The sequence below is a fragment of the Camelina sativa genome, chromosome 17 (genome assembly GCF_000633955.1).
Source record: "Camelina sativa cultivar DH55 chromosome 17, Cs, whole genome shotgun sequence".
Lineage (NCBI taxonomy): Eukaryota > Viridiplantae > Streptophyta > Magnoliopsida > Brassicales > Brassicaceae > Camelina > Camelina sativa.
In genome coordinates, this window is record NC_025701.1 from 15,614,957 (window position 1) to 15,633,102 (window position 18,146).

The 18,146-nt window shown below is 39.4% G+C and overlaps 3 protein-coding genes across 4 annotated transcripts in view; 1 reads left to right on the plus strand and 2 right to left on the minus strand.

The window, feature by feature from the left end:
* LOC104757329 (carbamoyl-phosphate synthase large chain, chloroplastic-like) lies at positions 9,426-13,508 on the plus strand. Its single transcript, XM_010480061.2, has 3 exons — positions 9,426-10,894; positions 11,044-11,736; positions 11,834-13,508. The coding sequence occupies exons 1-3, from the start codon at positions 9,545-9,547 to the stop codon at positions 13,355-13,357; spliced, it is 3,567 nt and encodes a 1,188-aa protein (XP_010478363.1). The 5' UTR covers positions 9,426-9,544; the 3' UTR covers positions 13,358-13,508.
* LOC104757331 (chlorophyll a-b binding protein 2, chloroplastic-like) lies at positions 13,653-14,686 on the minus strand. Its single transcript, XM_019239089.1, is given in 2 exon segments — positions 13,653-14,081; positions 14,083-14,686. Coding segments are annotated over 2 exon segments (804 nt in total). The 5' UTR covers positions 14,632-14,686; the 3' UTR covers positions 13,653-13,826.
* Positions 16,958-18,146, minus strand: part of LOC104757330 (chlorophyll a-b binding protein 2, chloroplastic) — a 2,678-nt gene continuing 1,489 nt past the window's right edge. The window contains exon 2 of one of the 2 annotated variants that reach the window (XM_010480062.2): positions 16,958-17,926. In XM_010480062.2, coding sequence (XP_010478364.1) covers positions 17,122-17,925 — 804 coding nt within the window. In that variant the 5' untranslated portion in view covers position 17,926 and the 3' untranslated portion in view covers positions 16,958-17,121. The remainder of the gene's footprint in view (positions 17,927-18,146) is intronic. The other variant, XM_010480063.2, reaches the window with a different exon arrangement.

Sequence of the window (18,146 nt, forward strand, 5' to 3'; positions counted from 1 at the left end):
GTGGTATAAGAAGCAAGCCGCGACTTGAGCTTGTTTAGCCTGGACCCATCTGTAATCCGTGGCTGGAGCGGGAATGGAGTATTCCAGCCCATCTCTCTTGTTACTCGGTCGCTTGGGGTGGTTGGTTGTGCGACTCAGTAACAAGATGAGGTGGTGTTTGGGGTACAAAGTTTCCGTGAGGCAGGGTTGTGAAGGAAAGTTTTCAAAAATAGAAAGTGCTATATATGGAAAGTTTTATGGGAGTTAGAATTTGTCCATTTTAGCGGTGGAGAGCCTTAAAGGGGGCTTGTGTGTGGCCTTAGTGGCGGACTTTTGAGTCAGTGTGCCGTGTACGGCGGTCTTTTTAGACAATGTGTGGTCTTTGTGACGGACTTTTCAGCCAGAGTGTCTTTGTGACGGTCCTCTTTAGGACATTTGTTTGGCGTTGGGGGCGGTCCTCTTTAGGACATTTTGTTTGGCCTTTGTGGCGGCCCTTGTGTCGTGTATATGATCCTTGTGTGGTCATGAGGTATTCCAGTGAGGGAATAGTTGTTGGTAGGACATTGAGATGTTTTTACGCGAGTCACGGGAAGGAAACCTGGATAGGGATAGGACTCAGACGTGTTCAGAATCGTTTGCTCGTGACTCTTGGGGGACTTAGGTTCTCCTAGTACTGCCATATTCAGAGACTTTGTGGCTCGGGAGTATGGTTGGTATATCGACTTCGGATGACGATCCGGGGGCGCGCTGTAGGGTGGCAACCCGAGAGACGAGTTTGGACTTTTCCTTATATATTATGGCATGCGGGCTTCGGCCTGATGAGGAGCCAACATTTGGCATGCAGACTTAGGTCTGATGAGGAGCCAATAAAAACTCAAGGTTTAGGCCTATGAGTAAAGGAAAGTCCAAAAAGTCAAGAGCAAATGACGCCTGGAGCGTGAGTCTATCGCCTAGAGGTGACCTTCTGTAGATCGGTCGGAGGAGTGCGGGCCGTGGAGACGGTTGCACGGGAGTCCTTGACTGATGGTTGTTCGAGATTCGAGGACGAATCTAGTTTGGTGGGGGAGAATTGTAACACCCGCAAACCAATTTTTGGTATTTTGGTAAGGGTGTCGATCGACACCTTCTAGTGAGGCATCGATCGACACCAATTGTGGCCGGTTTGGTCGGTTCAATTTTAATTGTCCGGTTTGCGTGGTTGGTTTAGGGAATCCCTAAATCGAGTTTTAAAGGAAGAAAACGACCTAGGGTCGTGTTGTTTTGTCTTATTCGCCGTTTTTGAGAGAAAACACAAAGAGAGAGTGTTCTTGAGCTTTTGGGAAGAGATTGAGAGATTCCTTGCTGTTCTTGGGAGATCTAAGGCTGGGAAGGTGTTAGAAGCTTGCTAGGAGTGAGGGAATTCGTTCTTGTTGGTCAGAATCTTCTTGAAAGAGGTGAGTGCATGACCATGGCTTATCTAAGCTAAGATCTCTAGATTTTATGTGATTTGGTGCTTATGTGGTTGTTTCTTTGAGTTCTCTATGGTATTTCGTCGCTGTTTTGGCTGGGCTTGGCTTTTGGGAATGCATGGAGCGGATTGGAGAAGTTTGGAGGCGAGTTTCAGAGTTTTTGATCGAAGAAAATCGCTGCTCGGCATTGGTGTCGGTCGACACCATTTGGGGTGTCGGTTGATACCAACGCGAGGACGGCTCGAGACTTTGGCGAGTGTCGATCGATGCCATGTGGAGGTGTCGGTCGACACAAACTAGAGTTTTCGGGAGTGTCGGGCAGGGTGTCGATCGACACCAATATGTGTTGGTCGACACCAGATTGTCAGTGTCGGTCGACACCAGATTGTCAGTGTCGGTCGACACCCTTCTTTCAGCTACGACGGATTGCTGAGTGCTTTGTATAATGCCTGGTTTGTTCTATTGATTGTTGTTTGTGGCATGTAGAGATCTTATTGCTTGTGTGTATAGCCCAGTAGATGGGAGGATTGTCTCACTAAGTATTTGTGATAATACTTACGCATCTCAATTGTTGTTTGTGGTGTGCAGGTAAAGGCAAAGTGTGATCGTGGAATCAAAGGCAATGAAGAGGAGGATGTTCTAGGGACTCGATTGATTGGTTACCTGGCATTGTTAGGTTGCTAGAGTTGAGTCTTAGAGCATTGTTAGGATTGCTGGTTATTTGACTTATGTTGTTTGGAATTAATACTGGATATTAATTATTTGGTTATTGGTTATTGGTTTATTGGATATTTATTGGTATGTTGTTCCGCTGTTGGTTGTGAATGTGGTTAGGTGGGTAGTGGATATGGGACCACTAGTTGTAGTTATTTATTATATTATATTTATTATTTATTAAAAAAAAAAAGGTCGGTTGTTTCATTCTCCCCCTGGAAGTATCATCTTCAAAAGATGCATTTTGATCTCTAAAGATGCATTCTGAATGAGGTAGTCGGAAGCACCTTTGTAAGTAACTCTGCTACATTGTTACTTGAGTTGATGGACGGGCTATCAACTTCTTTATTCTTCTCGAATTCTTGAGTGTAAGAGAGAAATATGTCTTGTTTTGTCGCTCTTGGTGTAGCTTCCTTTGATTTGGGCGACATATGCAACAGAGTCTTCAACAAGCATTAACTAGTTTATGCCGAGCGAACCCTCTATTTGAAGTTCTTCGCCTACGAGGCTTCAATCTTAGGTAGAGAACTATTGGTTGACGTTCGGGCATCATCCGAGCCATTAGGGATTCTTGATACGGCATATGAACCACAATTATTTTGGCATGACTTGAACAAGCGACGGCCAAAGTCTATCACTGAAACGTCGCGAAGTCGTTGTTTGCGATTTATCTTTATATTGATCCGATATAGATCTTTCATCTGCAAAACCAACTAAACCAAACTTGGGGGTTCCAAAATATATTAAGCCCAAGTTAATAATCGCTTTTCAATAGAAGATACATTTTAACTCATACTCAAAATATACTCATAGAGAATGAGTTATATGCTGCAAAGAGATTAGTAGAAAATGCTATGCACAATTCATAAAATATATAAATGCTCGTCAGCATTTATATATGATCTTATATGAGTATATATATATGACTTCCTTTAGAAGTGATTTGTATAACATCTATTTTGAAAGATGTTTACAAGATCTTTTATTCCAAATAACTCTTCAAGAGTTTTGATGATGTTCAAAATCATCACTGTTATGAGTTCTCGAGAACATAATTATGATATCATATATCTTTCGGGATAAGCTCTTCAAGCATCCCACGAGATATATTTCAAGTCATCATATAACATCAATTTTGTTTGATAAGGTATTTTAACAAAACATGGCGCGACACACCATTTTGTTATATCATTATACCCTTTTGATGCTTGGACCACTAGTCCAATAATTACCCGTCTTTCATACGAGTTTAATATAGACTTGATTACCTCTTTATTGGCCAATATATATCTCTATACGCTCACAAAGCGGAGATTTATGATCCTCATTAATCACATTGTGTGATAAAACATTTTTACTGTTGACATTATGTCTTTGGTTCCATATTTCCCGTAATGACATGGTTAATCGAGATCTCTTTAACCATTATATAAATGATTTTATTCAGGTACCTGATTTCGTTATTAACTATATCAATCGGTTTTTCTGCTCCTCTTGAGGAGTATTTTTGCTCCTCCTTAGGAGTTTATGTGCTCCTCTCTGGGAGTCTATTAGCTCTTCTTTAAGAGTCTATCTGCTCCTCTTTAGGAGTTCATTTGCTCCTCTTTGGAGAGTATAACCTCTTTTTAATTTGCTCCTTTTTCTTTTCGAGGATTTTATTTATCTTAGGAACCAAAGTAGTCTATCACATTTCTTATGTGTCATAGACTTAGTATGTCATCCGTCAGAAACATATTTTATTGGAGCATTTTTAGCTGCGATGTGAAATTTCTCAGAACTACAAGTTCATATTCATTTATGTGAGGATCAATAATTATATGAAATCTCATCCATCAGCTTTTTACATTTGATTTGCAATATAAATTTTGAATAGTGGTATGTTGAACTTTTGAACTTTCAAGTTCATATTCATTATATTCATTTGTTCAAAGATCCAAACTATTCTATGATTTCCCCATAGTGATGGGATCTTTATCATCCAACATGATGATATGCAAATCTTGCAATAGGCACATCTCTCATAAGATGGCTTTAACATTATAAGAGCGGACTCATCTCCCGCATCTATATATTTCATCCTCTGTGGATAATATTTGTATACGGTGTGGAGGAGCATTTTAAAATATATATCACACACCCATAAGATTCAAAATGAAAAATATTTGATCTTCAACCATGAATATATAACATGGAAGATATATTTCTTTATAAAATGTTGGCCTCATATATAGTATTGACTTCATGCAAAACTGCATGTTTCATGTTTTCACATGGAGATTAAATCACCAAAAACCGTTTTGCAATCTCTTGGAGTTGCACTATGAACAATTCATTATAGCTCATTTCAAGAGTAAATATCATGGATGTTTTACTTTATCACATGCGACATATATATGCAATAAACTATAGAATATGACTTCGCCATAGTTATATTGCTATGGGGTGTCAAATTCACCAAAGTTTATCGACTTATTGTCGATGTGGGATTCTTTTAATTCTCCCCCTCGAGATGATAACTCTTGGAGTTCATTCATCTCGTACTGAATCCCACTTTAGGATCAACAACATAACGAATTCAGTCATGTGTATTATCTTAGATCCTTATAAAAATGTGAGATTATTATCGCCCCCTCTAAAGATGATGACTTTTTATGATCATTCATCTTTGACCGAATCTTATTTTTAGATCGGTTATTTTTGGGGTTTAATTTGGGGATTTTTCAAAAAAATCAAACATCATATATATACAAAGAGCTTGTTAATCCAAAATGATGGTAAATGAGCCAACATTATATGATTCTGGAGGCAAGCCTACCTCAGAATTAAGGAGGCGGAATATAACCATCGACTCCATAAAAAATTAGTAGAAGTTTAAATAAATTTAAATAAACTTAAATAAATTAAACATAAATTAGATGTTACCTGAAATATAAATGAAGTGCAGTGCTTACAACCTCATGAAATGTGAACGGGGATATGCAATACTTTTAAAAGAACTTTTGTTCTAGTAAACAAATTCACAATGATTTTTAGTATCATTGATTGACCGGGATGACTTACCGGTAATGCTATAATTGAAGCATTAGTAAATTTCATATTTACTATCATTTTGTCATCTTTTTATTTGCATGATATAATCATATACATGCATGTCTCCAATATGGCCGATCTTGCAATACCATATTTATTTATAGTCTCAACATAATAATTTTATTAAGACAAAATGTCTTTGAAACTCCATGAGATTCTTTGAGACTTTGGAGAATGCTAGACATCGATAATTATGAATCTGATGTCTTTGGAAGTCGAGAGACTAACTCATCTAGACCTTCCAATTATGTTTGCACTGTCTATGATATACTGACATGTGCTTCATATATTCTCATAAGAGAAATATATTTTTGATTTTAAAGATATTTCATATCTTTAAGTCTCATATAACACATCTAGTTATTCTTTACTAATAAACAGAATTAAATAAACAAACATATATTCAGATAATAAAATAAGAGCTATAGCCTTATATATAAGAACTCAATAGACATAGCTTTTATTTGATCGTAGAATAGGCAGAGCCTATCATATATAACGATCAATCCGAAAAAGACAAAGCTTTTTATTTAATCATGAATGAGGTAGAACCTCTATATGTATAACGATCAATCCGGAAAAGACAAAACCTTTTATTTGATCATATAGAAGGAAAAACCAATCTTTCCAGAAAGGACATAGCCTTTTGTTAGATCGTGATGGAGGGGCGAAGCCTACCATATCAAATGATCAATCCAAATATTATATAGTTTTATATATGATCGTAAAGGAGGCAAAGCCTACCATATATAACGATCTATCTATCCGAAAAAGACATAGCTTTTATTTGATCGTGAAGGAGGCAGAGCCTACCATATATCAAACAATCAGTTCGGATATAACATAACTATATATTTGATCGCAAATGAGGTAAAACCTACCACTTATAACGATCAATCCAGAAAATGACATAGTCTTTATATTTGATCATATAGGAGGCATAGCCTGCCATTTTCAACGATCTTTCTGGAAAAGACATAGTCTTTTATTAGATCTAAAAGGAGGCAAAGCCTACCCATATAAAATGATCCATCCAAAAATTATATAGCTTTATGTATGATCGAAAAGGAGGCAAAACCTACCATATATAACGATCTATCTATCCGGAAAAGACATAGCTTTTATTTGATCATGAAGGAGGCAGAGCCTACCATATATCTAACGATCTATTCGGATATAATTTAGCTATAGATTTGATCGTAAAGGAGGCAATGCCTACAACTTATGACGATCAATCCGGAAAAAGGCATAATTTTACGATGTCTATAATATTTATGTTCTATAAACATAATTGAAACAATAAAAACTTACTTACCTCATAAAAGCTCCAGCAGTAAAGACATTGTGCTGATAACGTGTTATAAAATATAACACAAATATAATAATAATATATATATTATATATGTATATATGTATAACTATATACACCATAATAATAAAGAGAGAGACGAGAGGGTAAGTTACAGAATGAAGTGATAACGTCTTCTTCTCTCTTATTGTTGTGTTTACATATTTCTCTCATACTCTTGTCTTACTACTCTTCTCACTTACAACAACACATATATATAGGGGAAAGCTGAAAATAGATAAGCATTGATTTACTTGATCACTAAGTAACTTGGGGACCAAGTCAGAGCCGTCTCTAAGTTAATAAAGGCCACAATCAAATACAATCAAATTAAAATAAAAGAGCTGTTTTGCTATTAGTCAGAATAGAACCCATGAACTCATTTCCACTAACAAAGACAAATGCCACTAGACTAAACACACTTTTTGGAAAATAAGGTCGAAAGTTATATATAAAATACACAGCAGAAAATAAGGCCACAAGCTCATGCTTCATGGGCTTGGCCTTTGGGCCGGCTCTGGACCAAGTGATAAGAAGATAAGATCAAGGTGATGGATAATCACTCTTATGATTATCTATTTATAACATTGTTGATTTTTTTTGGATTTTTTACGCGAAGAAAATTGCACAGTAGTAAAACACAATACTGTTGTACCTAAAACGAGGTTTAATCTGTCATATCATGTGTACATTTGTTTAAATAATTAATACTACTTTAATTTGCTGCATAGTCATTAGTCAACATCATAAGAGTTGATTTGAGCTACTAAAATCACACATTTATAATTATTTCTGTGTATCAATTTTTTAACCCATTTTTGGTCAATTCTTTTTTAAAATAATTGGTTATTAATTCATTTCAGAAATTATTAATTTTTATATCTAAACTATATTAAATTTTGATAAAGGAAATAAGCTATAATAATGTTTATATTACAAAAAATATATTTTAAAAACAAATAACAATCACATTTGTTCTTTACAAAAGTTTATAAGAGCAAGTCCATTGGTGTATTTAGCAGGGTTTTTAGCAGGACTCTTATTTTCTCTTATTTTTATTTGGATTAAAAATAAATCAAAAATGCTAAAACAATAAGAATTGCCTCTTATTTAGTATGTTTTAACATCGGCTCTTGTTGGGTAGAGTTGATTAGGTGTCCGTATGTAATTGGTCTAATTTATTATATCAAAAATAATTTTTTTTTCTTTCTCTTCGTTCTCTTTCTTCTCTCCATCTCTTGCCGAAACTCTCTCGAAGCGTAGAGAAATTTTGCCTCACACCGCCAAAACAAAATTTCCCAGTAGAGTGAGCGATGGAGAACAATGCGATGAAGATACTCGAAGAAAATCTTCTGATGTAAGCTTCTCTTTGTTTCCACCTTGATTTGATTTTTCTAGGTTTCTCTCTATATCTCTATAAGAACCATTGTTTCTGGATAAGCTTCGAACTGATTCTCTTTGTTCAATCGTGAAATTTTCTTCTGATTGATTTGGGTTTCATGATGTTTCTCATTAATTTACCGTCTGATTAAATTTGATTGGACCAATTTCTCTTCAATTTGATTGGTCTGGATTGAGGTTTTTTTTTTTTTTGCGGCTTAATGTATATTTCGTCTGAGGTGTATGAAGGAGTAAGAAGAACATTAGGACTTTCTTAACTTATTCAGAATGGATTCAAGCTGTAGGAGACTTGCTATATGTTGTTTATAGCTAACGAGCTTCACTTTTTTCTCTGTTGTTTGTTTGTGCAACAGCTTATTGAGAATCGTGTTCAACTACTCACACGGCTCAGTCAGTTAGAGGATTCTGATTTCCCCTCTTTTGTGGAGACCTTAACAGTATCCTCACTCACATACCGTTTTTTTTTATGTTTCCACTTACCACTTCCTTCTGTTAAACCATGTTTATAATTGAGATGTGGGTATATCGAATCTTTGTGTGTGTGATTGTTGGTTTCAATATAATGAAGTGAGCACTTTAGAGATGAAGTTATATCTCTGCTGTATGTTTGAGATGTTCATTTTCATGTTTCACTAGGTGTTATGATAGTTATATACATGCTTTAAGTGGTCTGTTATGGCATGTTTCAAGTATTCATTCCTTGACAGCTGTATAGACACTCTGGGAAGACTTCACTTGTCTTGACGTTAGCCAATGTTTGCTGAACAAGGCAATTCTGCCTGTGACTTCAAAATACCTTGCTTTGCATCGGCCTGATTGCTCACACTACTTTCTTGCTTTTGGTATTAAGGTACAATGTCTTTTTTTTTTCATTTTTGCTGCTTATTGCTGAACCTCAACTTTTAGAGTGTTGTTATATTTATCTTTTCTCACCTCCTGGCTGTAGGTAAGCCAATGGTGTGCACAACAATTAAATATGTTTGTAATGTCGATGGAGGAGTCTCAAGAGGAAGGGACTTGGTCATTCAAATTCTCGATGCATGTTATTGTTTATATTCATCCCACACTTTGGTTTGGTCTTTCAAATTCTCGATGCAGGTTATTGTTTATATTCATCCCATAATTTTTTTCAAAAATAAGAACCCTAATAAGAGTCTACCATTGGAGGACTATAATTTTATTCCACAATAAAAACTTCTTATTCTGTAAAAGTACACTTTTTAATCAAAAAAAATATAAGAGCTTCAACGTAAAAGTCTACCAAGGGAGATGCCCTAAAAAATTAGGAAAACAGTGATCGATGTATATCGTCACACTGTGTCATTTACAGTTGTCATCTATCATGATTTTCCCAAAATATAATTGGTCCTTTGCTGAAAACGTGGATAATACCAAGAAATTATTATAAAAAACGACAAAATAAAAATTAAACCGGAATAATCCAAATTCCGCCGAGAAAACCCTAAAACCCTCTCTCTCTCTCTCTCACTATCTCTCTCCCACACAGTTACAGAGCCGACACCACAGACCAACTCAGAAGAGAAGAAGAAGAAGAAGCAAAAAAATGAGTAACCATTGCTTAGAACTCTCTTCCTCCATACTCGCTTCTTCCAAATCTCATCATCGTTTCTCTCCTTCCAAGCTCTCCAATCCCACCTTCTTCTCTCGCTCCGCCAACAATTACAGAGCAAAATCCAAACTTGCCTCTTCTTCTTCTTCTTCTTCTTTCTCCACTTTTCTCCCATGTCTCAACCGAAGAAATCGATCCGCCACACGTGTTCTCAAACCCGTCTCAGAGCTCGCCGACACCACCACCACCAAGACCTTTTCTCCGGAGGTAGTCGGGAAAAGAACCGATCTGAAGAAGATTATGATCCTCGGAGCTGGTCCGATTGTGATTGGGCAAGCTTGCGAGTTTGATTACTCTGGTACTCAAGCTTGCAAAGCACTAAGAGAAGAAGGTTACGAGGTGATTCTGATCAATTCGAATCCGGCTACTATCATGACCGACCCGGAAACTGCTAACCGGACTTATATCGCTCCGATGACTCCTGAGCTCGTTGAGCAGGTTATTGAGAAAGAGAGGCCTGACGCTTTGTTACCTACCATGGGTGGTCAAACCGCTTTGAACCTTGCTGTTGCTCTTGCTGAGAGTGGTGCTCTCGAGAGATACGGTGTTGAGTTGATTGGTGCTAAGCTTGGTGCGATTCAGAAAGCTGAGGATCGTGATTTGTTTAAGCAGGCTATGAAGAACATCGGCCTAAAGACTCCACCTTCAGGGATTGGTAACACTCTTGATGAGTGTTTCGATATTGCTGAGAGAATTGGTGAGTTCCCTTTGATTATTCGTCCTGCGTTTACTTTAGGTGGTACTGGTGGTGGAATTGCGTATAACAAAGAGGAGTTTGAGTCTATTTGTAAAGCTGGTTTGGCTGCTAGTGTGACTAGTCAGGTTCTTGTTGAGAAGTCTTTGTTAGGTTGGAAAGAGTATGAGCTTGAGGTGATGAGAGACTTAGCTGACAATGTTGTCATTATCTGTTCCATTGAGAACATTGATCCTATGGGTGTGCATACGGGTGATTCCATTACTGTGGCGCCTGCACAGACACTAACGGATAGAGAGTACCAGCGGCTTAGGGATTATTCCATTGCCATTATACGTGAGATTGGTGTTGAGTGTGGTGGATCTAATGTACAGTTTGCTGTTAACCCGGCTGATGGTGAAGTTATGATCATTGAGATGAACCCTAGGGTCTCGAGATCTTCTGCTCTTGCTTCCAAGGCTACAGGGTTTCCCATTGCTAAAATGGCGGCCAAGTTGTCTGTTGGTTATACCTTGGATCAGATTCCTAATGATATCACCAGGAAAACACCAGCTAGCTTCGAGCCCTCCATCGATTATGTCGTGACTAAGGTTTGTCATTCTTTCGTGTCCATACTTTTGGCTTTTCTTGTGTCACGAAATGAGATGCTCTTGACTTTGAACACATATATATCCACTTGAGGATATACAAACTTCATGCATAGTTTGCTTAACCGTATATATATTTCTTTATCATGCAGATTCCTAGATTCGCATTTGAAAAGTTTCCAGGATCTAAGCCCTTGCTAACGACCCAGATGAAGTCTGTTGGGGAGTCTATGGCTCTCGGCCGCACATTCCAAGAATCTTTCCAGAAAGCTCTGAGGTCTCTGGAGTGTGGATTCTCAGGTTGGGGTTGTGCAAAAATTAAAGAGCTAGACTGGGACTGGGATCAGCTGAAATACAGCCTTAGAGTCCCAAATCCGGACAGGATCCATGCGATATATGCTGCCATGAAAAAGGGTATGAAAATTGATGAAATCCACGAGTTGAGCATGGTAGACAAGTGGTTCCTAACTCAGCTTAAAGAGCTCGTGGACGTTGAACAGTATCTCATGTGCGGATCATTGTCAGAGATTACAAAAGAAGACCTTTACGAAGTCAAAAAGCGTGGATTTAGTGACAAGCAAATCGCTTTTGCTACAAAGACAACCGAGGAAGAAGTCCGTACCAAGCGGATTTCTCTAGGAGTTGTTCCATCTTACAAGCGAGTGGATACATGTGCAGCAGAGTTTGAGGCGCATACACCATACATGTACTCTTCATATGATTTTGAATGTGAATCAGCTCCAAACAACAAGAAGAAGGTTTTGATTTTGGGTGGAGGGCCAAACCGTATTGGTCAAGGAATTGAATTTGATTACTGTTGTTGCCACACATCTTTCGCCTTACAGGTCTGTCCCTAGACAATCTAAGCGTCTCTCCAAAGCCAGTTAACATTGTTTATAACTTTGTTTCGCTAAATTACTTATCTACTATTTAAATTTGCAGGATGCTGGATATGAGACCATAATGTTGAACTCAAATCCTGAAACAGTATCCACAGATTATGATACAAGCGATAGGCTCTACTTTGAACCTCTCACAATCGAGGATGTTCTCAATGTTATCGACCTTGAGAAACCTGATGGAATCATTGTGCAGTTTGGTGGTCAAACTCCTCTGAAACTTGCTCTCCCAATCAAACATTATCTGGATAAGCACATGCCCATGAGCTTGAGTGGAGCGGGACCTGTTCGCATCTGGGGTACATCACCTGACTCCATTGATGCTGCTGAAGACAGAGAGAGGTTCAATGCAATTCTCGACGAGCTGAAGATTGAGCAGCCCAAGGGAGGCATTGCAAAGAGTGAAGCTGATGCATTAGCCATAGCGAAGGAGGTAGGCTACCCAGTTGTGGTAAGACCTTCTTATGTTCTAGGTGGGCGAGCAATGGAGATAGTTTATGATGACAGTAGACTAATAACCTATTTGGAAAATGCGGTTGAAGTCGACCCAGAGAGACCTGTTTTGGTAGATAAATATCTCTCAGATGCCATTGAGATCGACGTTGATACCCTCACTGATTCCTATGGAAATGTGGTGATTGGTGGAATAATGGAGCATATAGAACAAGCTGGTGTGCATTCTGGTGACTCGGCTTGTATGCTTCCAACACAAACCATCCCATCTTCTTGTTTGCAAACTATCCGTACATGGACCACTAAGCTGGCGAAGAAGCTAAATGTATGTGGTTTGATGAACTGTCAGTACGCAATCACAACATCTGGGGATGTTTTCTTGCTTGAAGCCAATCCCAGAGCTTCCCGTACTGTCCCTTTTGTCTCAAAAGCCATTGGACACCCTCTTGCCAAGTATGCAGCGCTGGTCATGTCGGGCAAATCGCTCAAAGATCTTAACTTTGAAAAAGAAGTCATCCCTAAACACATCTCTGTCAAAGAAGCTGTTTTCCCGTTTGAGAAGTTCCAAGGATGTGATGTGATACTTGGGCCAGAGATGAGAAGCACAGGAGAAGTGATGAGCATCAGTTCTGAATTCTCTAGTGCGTTTGCAATGGCTCAGATCGCTGCAGGTCAAAAGCTACCTTTAACCGGTACAGTCTTTCTCAGCCTAAACGATATGACCAAATCACACCTAGAGAAAATCGCAGTGTCCTTCCTCGAGCTCGGGTTCAAGATCATTGCCACCTCGGGAACAGCTCATTTCCTGGAACTGAAAGGCATCCCCGTGGAGAAAGTGCTGAAGCTGCATGAAGGAAGACCACATGCTGCTGATATGGTAGCTAATGGTCAGATCCATTTGATGTTGATCACAAGCTCGGGAGATGCTTTAGATCAGAAAGATGGGAGAGAGCTCAGACAAATGGCTCTCGCCTACAAGGTCCCTGTTATAACCACGGTGGCTGGAGCGTTAGCCACAGCTGAGGGAATCAAGAGCTTGAAGTCAAGTGCCATTAAAATGACCGCTCTTCAGGACTTTTTTGAGGTAAAGGATGTATCTTCTTTGCTCGTCTGAGTTAGTTTTTAATTTACATGTTTGATCGTTTGTGTGGAACTTTTACGATGTCGACTAAATTTCAACGGATTTTGTTTACCATAAGCATTTCTATGAATAATCCTCTAAGGTCCCATTTTCGAAATGCAATATACATTTTATTTGTCAGTAAGTCGTTGTTTGTATCAGAATATCAGATCATGTACCCATTATGGCCTAGACTTGTGTCATGTTTATGTAATCAGATTGCGCAATTGTAGAATCCAGGAACATAGATCCATTTCAGTTTTTGAGTTACCATATTACGAGACGAGTATGAGAGAAAAATGAGTTATTTGATTAATGATAAATCATATGAAGTCTTTGCAAATTTACATCTGAAAGTCTCAAACCATCGACCACAAACACAAACCTTCTCTTTCTCCTCCTGTCTCTCACTCGAATTCAAAAGACTGAAAAAAAGAAAATTACAAACTGATAAAAACTTGGCTCACTTTCCGGGAACAAAGTTGGTGGCGAAGGCCCATGCGTTGTTGTTGACTGGATCGGCCAAATGGTCAGCAAGGTTCTCTATCGGTCCCTTACCAGTGACAATGGCTTGAACGAAGAATCCAAACATGGAGAACATAGCCAATCTTCCGTTCTTAAGCTCCTTCACCTTCAACTCAGCGAATGCCTCTGGGTCGGTAGCCAAACCCAATGGGTCGAAGCTGCCTCCGGGGTAAAGCAAGTCCTCGGCCTCTCCCCAAGGGACCATCTCCAGCGACTCTGTAGCCTTCAACAGCTCCCATCAAGATCACTTGAGTGGCCCAGATCGCCAAAATGCTCTGAGCATGGACCAAGCTAGGGTTTCCCAAGTAATCGAGTCCTCCATCGCTGAAGATTTGTGAACCGGCCTTGAACCAAACCGCCTCTCCGAACTTGACTCCGTTCCTGGCCAAAAGCTCAGGGAAGACGCAGCCAAGGGCTCCGAGCATGGCCCACCTGCTGTGGATAACTTCTAGCTCACGGTTCCTTGCGAATGTCTCGGGGTCAGCAGAGAGTCCAGCGGTGTCCCATCCGTAGTCTCCGGGGAACTCTCCGGTAAGGTAGCTCGGTGATTCGCCGGAGAATGGGCCCAAGTACTTGACTCGGTCGGATCCGTACCATGGGCTGCCTGATGGACCCTTTGGCTTGGCAACTGTCTTCCTCATTGTCACACGGCCGCTTCCGAGGACTTCTGATGCCGCCGGGGAAAGGTTCACAGCCTTTCCGGCAAAGGCAGGGGAGGACAGAGCCATTGTTGAGGCAGCCATTGAAATGCTTTTGATTTTTTTTTTTTTTTGGTGACTAACTTGTGAGTGAGAGTGATTGAAAAGGGTTAGCTAGGTTTGGATTAAATAGCGATATTGTGAGTAACGTTTGTTATCTCTGAAGTAATCTATCTCTCTTTACTCATTGGGTTTTTAGATTTTGGTTTTATCGTTTATTAGTCTCACGTGGCAATCTCTAGTCCACAAGCTTTTACTTTGATTTTTTCATTGCAGCCAAAGCATTTTAAGACCACAAGTTGTAAGTCTTTTGGAAATGGCTTAATTTCTTTCCAAAGAAATAACTAATTTGTGAGATTTTTTACTCTTTAAATGAAAGTAACTTTTTGAAGATATTGATGATCAAAACATCATATGAATGTATATGATGCTTTGATGATTCATGACTATCAATAATTTCAATAGTAAGCCTACGTCCACGTACGGTCACTACCAAATTGACAATTTACATTAACATCGTTTCCATCGTTACTTTATCCACTAACCTGATAAATTTCATGAATAATGTAATTAATTTGTTTTCGAAAAAAAAAAATCAAAATCAAAATGCAAAGACTAAAAAACATTGATTATTTGAATATTTAGCAATAAGATAAAAACTAACCAACAATCATTTGTTCAAAAACATTGAAAACTATCCTATGGGAATGTTCACCATCATCTGTTTAAACATTATGTAGCTTATAAATTTCTTAACCACTGTTCCAGTTATCTATTTTGTAAACTTGAACAACCTCTTTTTATGATCTATCTTTCTAATTCATGGTAAAACTTAAAATTTGTAGAGATGAAAAAAACACCACAATAATTTATTTGCAACAACCCAAATCCACAATCACTTTGATAGAAAACGCTTTAATCTCGTGTAGCTTGATGTTAGAAATAATTTTCGTGATCATGTATTGGACAATTTAATAGCGTGACCAGTGAGCATGGTCCACACAGAGGATCCCACGGAAGGCAATCTCTCCAATTAGTCCATCGTACGAGCTTCAAAATCAACCAAATACATACGGAAGGAATTAACACATGATGCACATAGACAACATATGTGAAGAAACGCATCACACACACCTTCGGATAAATAAGTACTTTAAAACATCATTATGTTTACATTGTACAATGTGTATATTCATATGGCATATTGTCGGAGCCTAGGAGGGGTTGCTGCGCGATACGTGCTCCATATGTAATGTAGTTCATGTGAAAAACCGACATATGGATAGACTTAAATTAACACCATATTTTTTGGTCGTCTATATCCGAACATGCATAGGAATTAAAAATACTTTCTCGTACTTAGAAACTAATACTAGGAAAACAATAAACTTAACATGTTCATATATATCATCGCATCTATGTTATACTCTATTTGACATTTTCAAAAAATGATGAGCATCAAAGGGTTTCCGAAAGGCACTTCTTGGTAACAAGACGAATATAAAAAAAAAGTTAATATCCGATGCTCAACACTTACGGACTTACCCACGGATAATAGAACTAGAATAGCTTTTAGACATGTTGAATACGGGTAACATGTTGTATACCAGTAAAAGGTATTAGTGGTCAACTCTATTCTCTGGTCTCGTGCTCGGAGTGGCCACGACTGTTTTCTCCGTTTGAAAGTTCGTCACAGTCATCGTCGTTCGCTATTTCCAAGAGATTAAACCCATCATCATTTCGCCGACCAAACAAATTTCAAAATCTGTTTATCACCAAAAAGAAAATTTCTAATTACCAATCTTTCTACAAAGTAAAAACACATACACCAAAAAAATTAAAAATAAAATCATTATGTATTTTACTAAATATTCATGGAATCATGAAATTGGTTTGCAATTCCTTCCTCATTTCGATCGTATTTTTTTTTTTTTTTATAATCTAGATATCCAAAGCACTGTGGACCATGACTAGCTCACTAGCCCGACGACTTGGCGTTCATTCCGAAGGCGGCAAGAGTGGTTCCTGGAGGCCGCATAGCCCAATGTTAAATTTTTCTGCGGTGGCCACTTAACTTGTTTGCAGCCGTGGGGACTCGAACCCGGGAGTATTGGGAATCTCACCCTCAACCCAAAATTCATCCTACCACTACCATTTCAAACGTATTTTGTGAAGAGATGTACAAATTATGTCAAAGTAATATCAAAAAGATTTATAGAATTGGCTCTTTCGTGTTGTTTATGATAACATCAGAAAATCACATTTTCTGTAGGCAAAAAATAACAGAATCTTTGTACATATTGGCTTGATATGTCCAATCAAGTTGTAGAAAAGAAAAAGCCTCTGCAATTTATTGCGAAACAAGTATGAGAGAAAAATGAGTTACTTGATTAATGACAAATCATACAAAGTCTTTGCAAATTTACATCTGAAAGTCTCAAACCATAGACCACAAAGACAAACCTTTTCTCCTCCCGTCTCTCACTCGAATTCAAAAGACTGAAAAAAGAAAATTGCAAACTGATAAAACTTGGCTCACTTTCCGGGAACAAAGTTAGTGGCGAAGGCCCATGCGTTGTTGTTGACTGGATCGGCCAAATGGTCAGCAAGGTTCTCTATCGGTCCCTTACCAGTGACAATGGCTTGAACGAAGAATCCAAACATAGAGAACATAGCCAATCTTCCGTTCTTGAGCTCCTTTACCTTCAACTCAGCGAAGGCCTCTGGGTCGGTAGCCAAACCCAATGGGTCGAAGCTGCCACCGGGGTAAAGCAAGTCCTCGGCCTCTCCCAAGGGACCATCTCCAGCGACTCTGTAGCCTTCAACGGCTCCCATCAAGATCACTTGAGTGGCCCAGATCGCCAAAATGCTCTGAGCGTGGACCAAGCTAGGGTTTCCCAAGTAATCGAGACCTCCATCGCTGAAGATTTGTGAGCCGGCCTTGAACCAAACGGCCTCTCCGAACTTGACTCCGTTCCTGGCCAAAAGCTCAGGGAAGACGCAGCCAAGGGCTCCGAGCATGGCCCACCTGCTGTGGATAACTTCTAGCTCACGGTTCCTGGCGAATGTCTCGGGGTCAGCAGAGAGTCCGGCGGTGTCCCATCCGTAGTCTCCGGGGAACTCTCCGGTAAGGTAGCTTGGTGATTCGCCGGAGAATGGGCCCAAGTACTTAACTCGGTCGGATCCGTACCATGGGCTGCCTGATGGTCCCTTTGGCTTGGCAACAGTCTTCCTCATTGTCACACGGCCGCTTCCGAGGACTTCTGAGGCCGCTGGAGAAAGATTCACAGCCTTTCCGGCGAAGGCAGGGGAGGAGAGAGCCATTGTTGAGGCGGCCATTNAAGCTCCTTCACCTTCAACTCAGCGAAGGCCTCTGGGTCAGTAGCCAAACCCAATGGGTCGAAGCTGCCTCCGGGGTAAAGCGAGTCCTCGGCCTCTCCAAGTGGACCATCTCCAGCGACTCTGTAGCCTTCAACGGCTCCCATCAAGATCACTTGAGTGGCCCAGATCGCCAAAATGCTCTGAGCGTGGACCAAGCTAGGGTTTCCCAAGTAATCGAG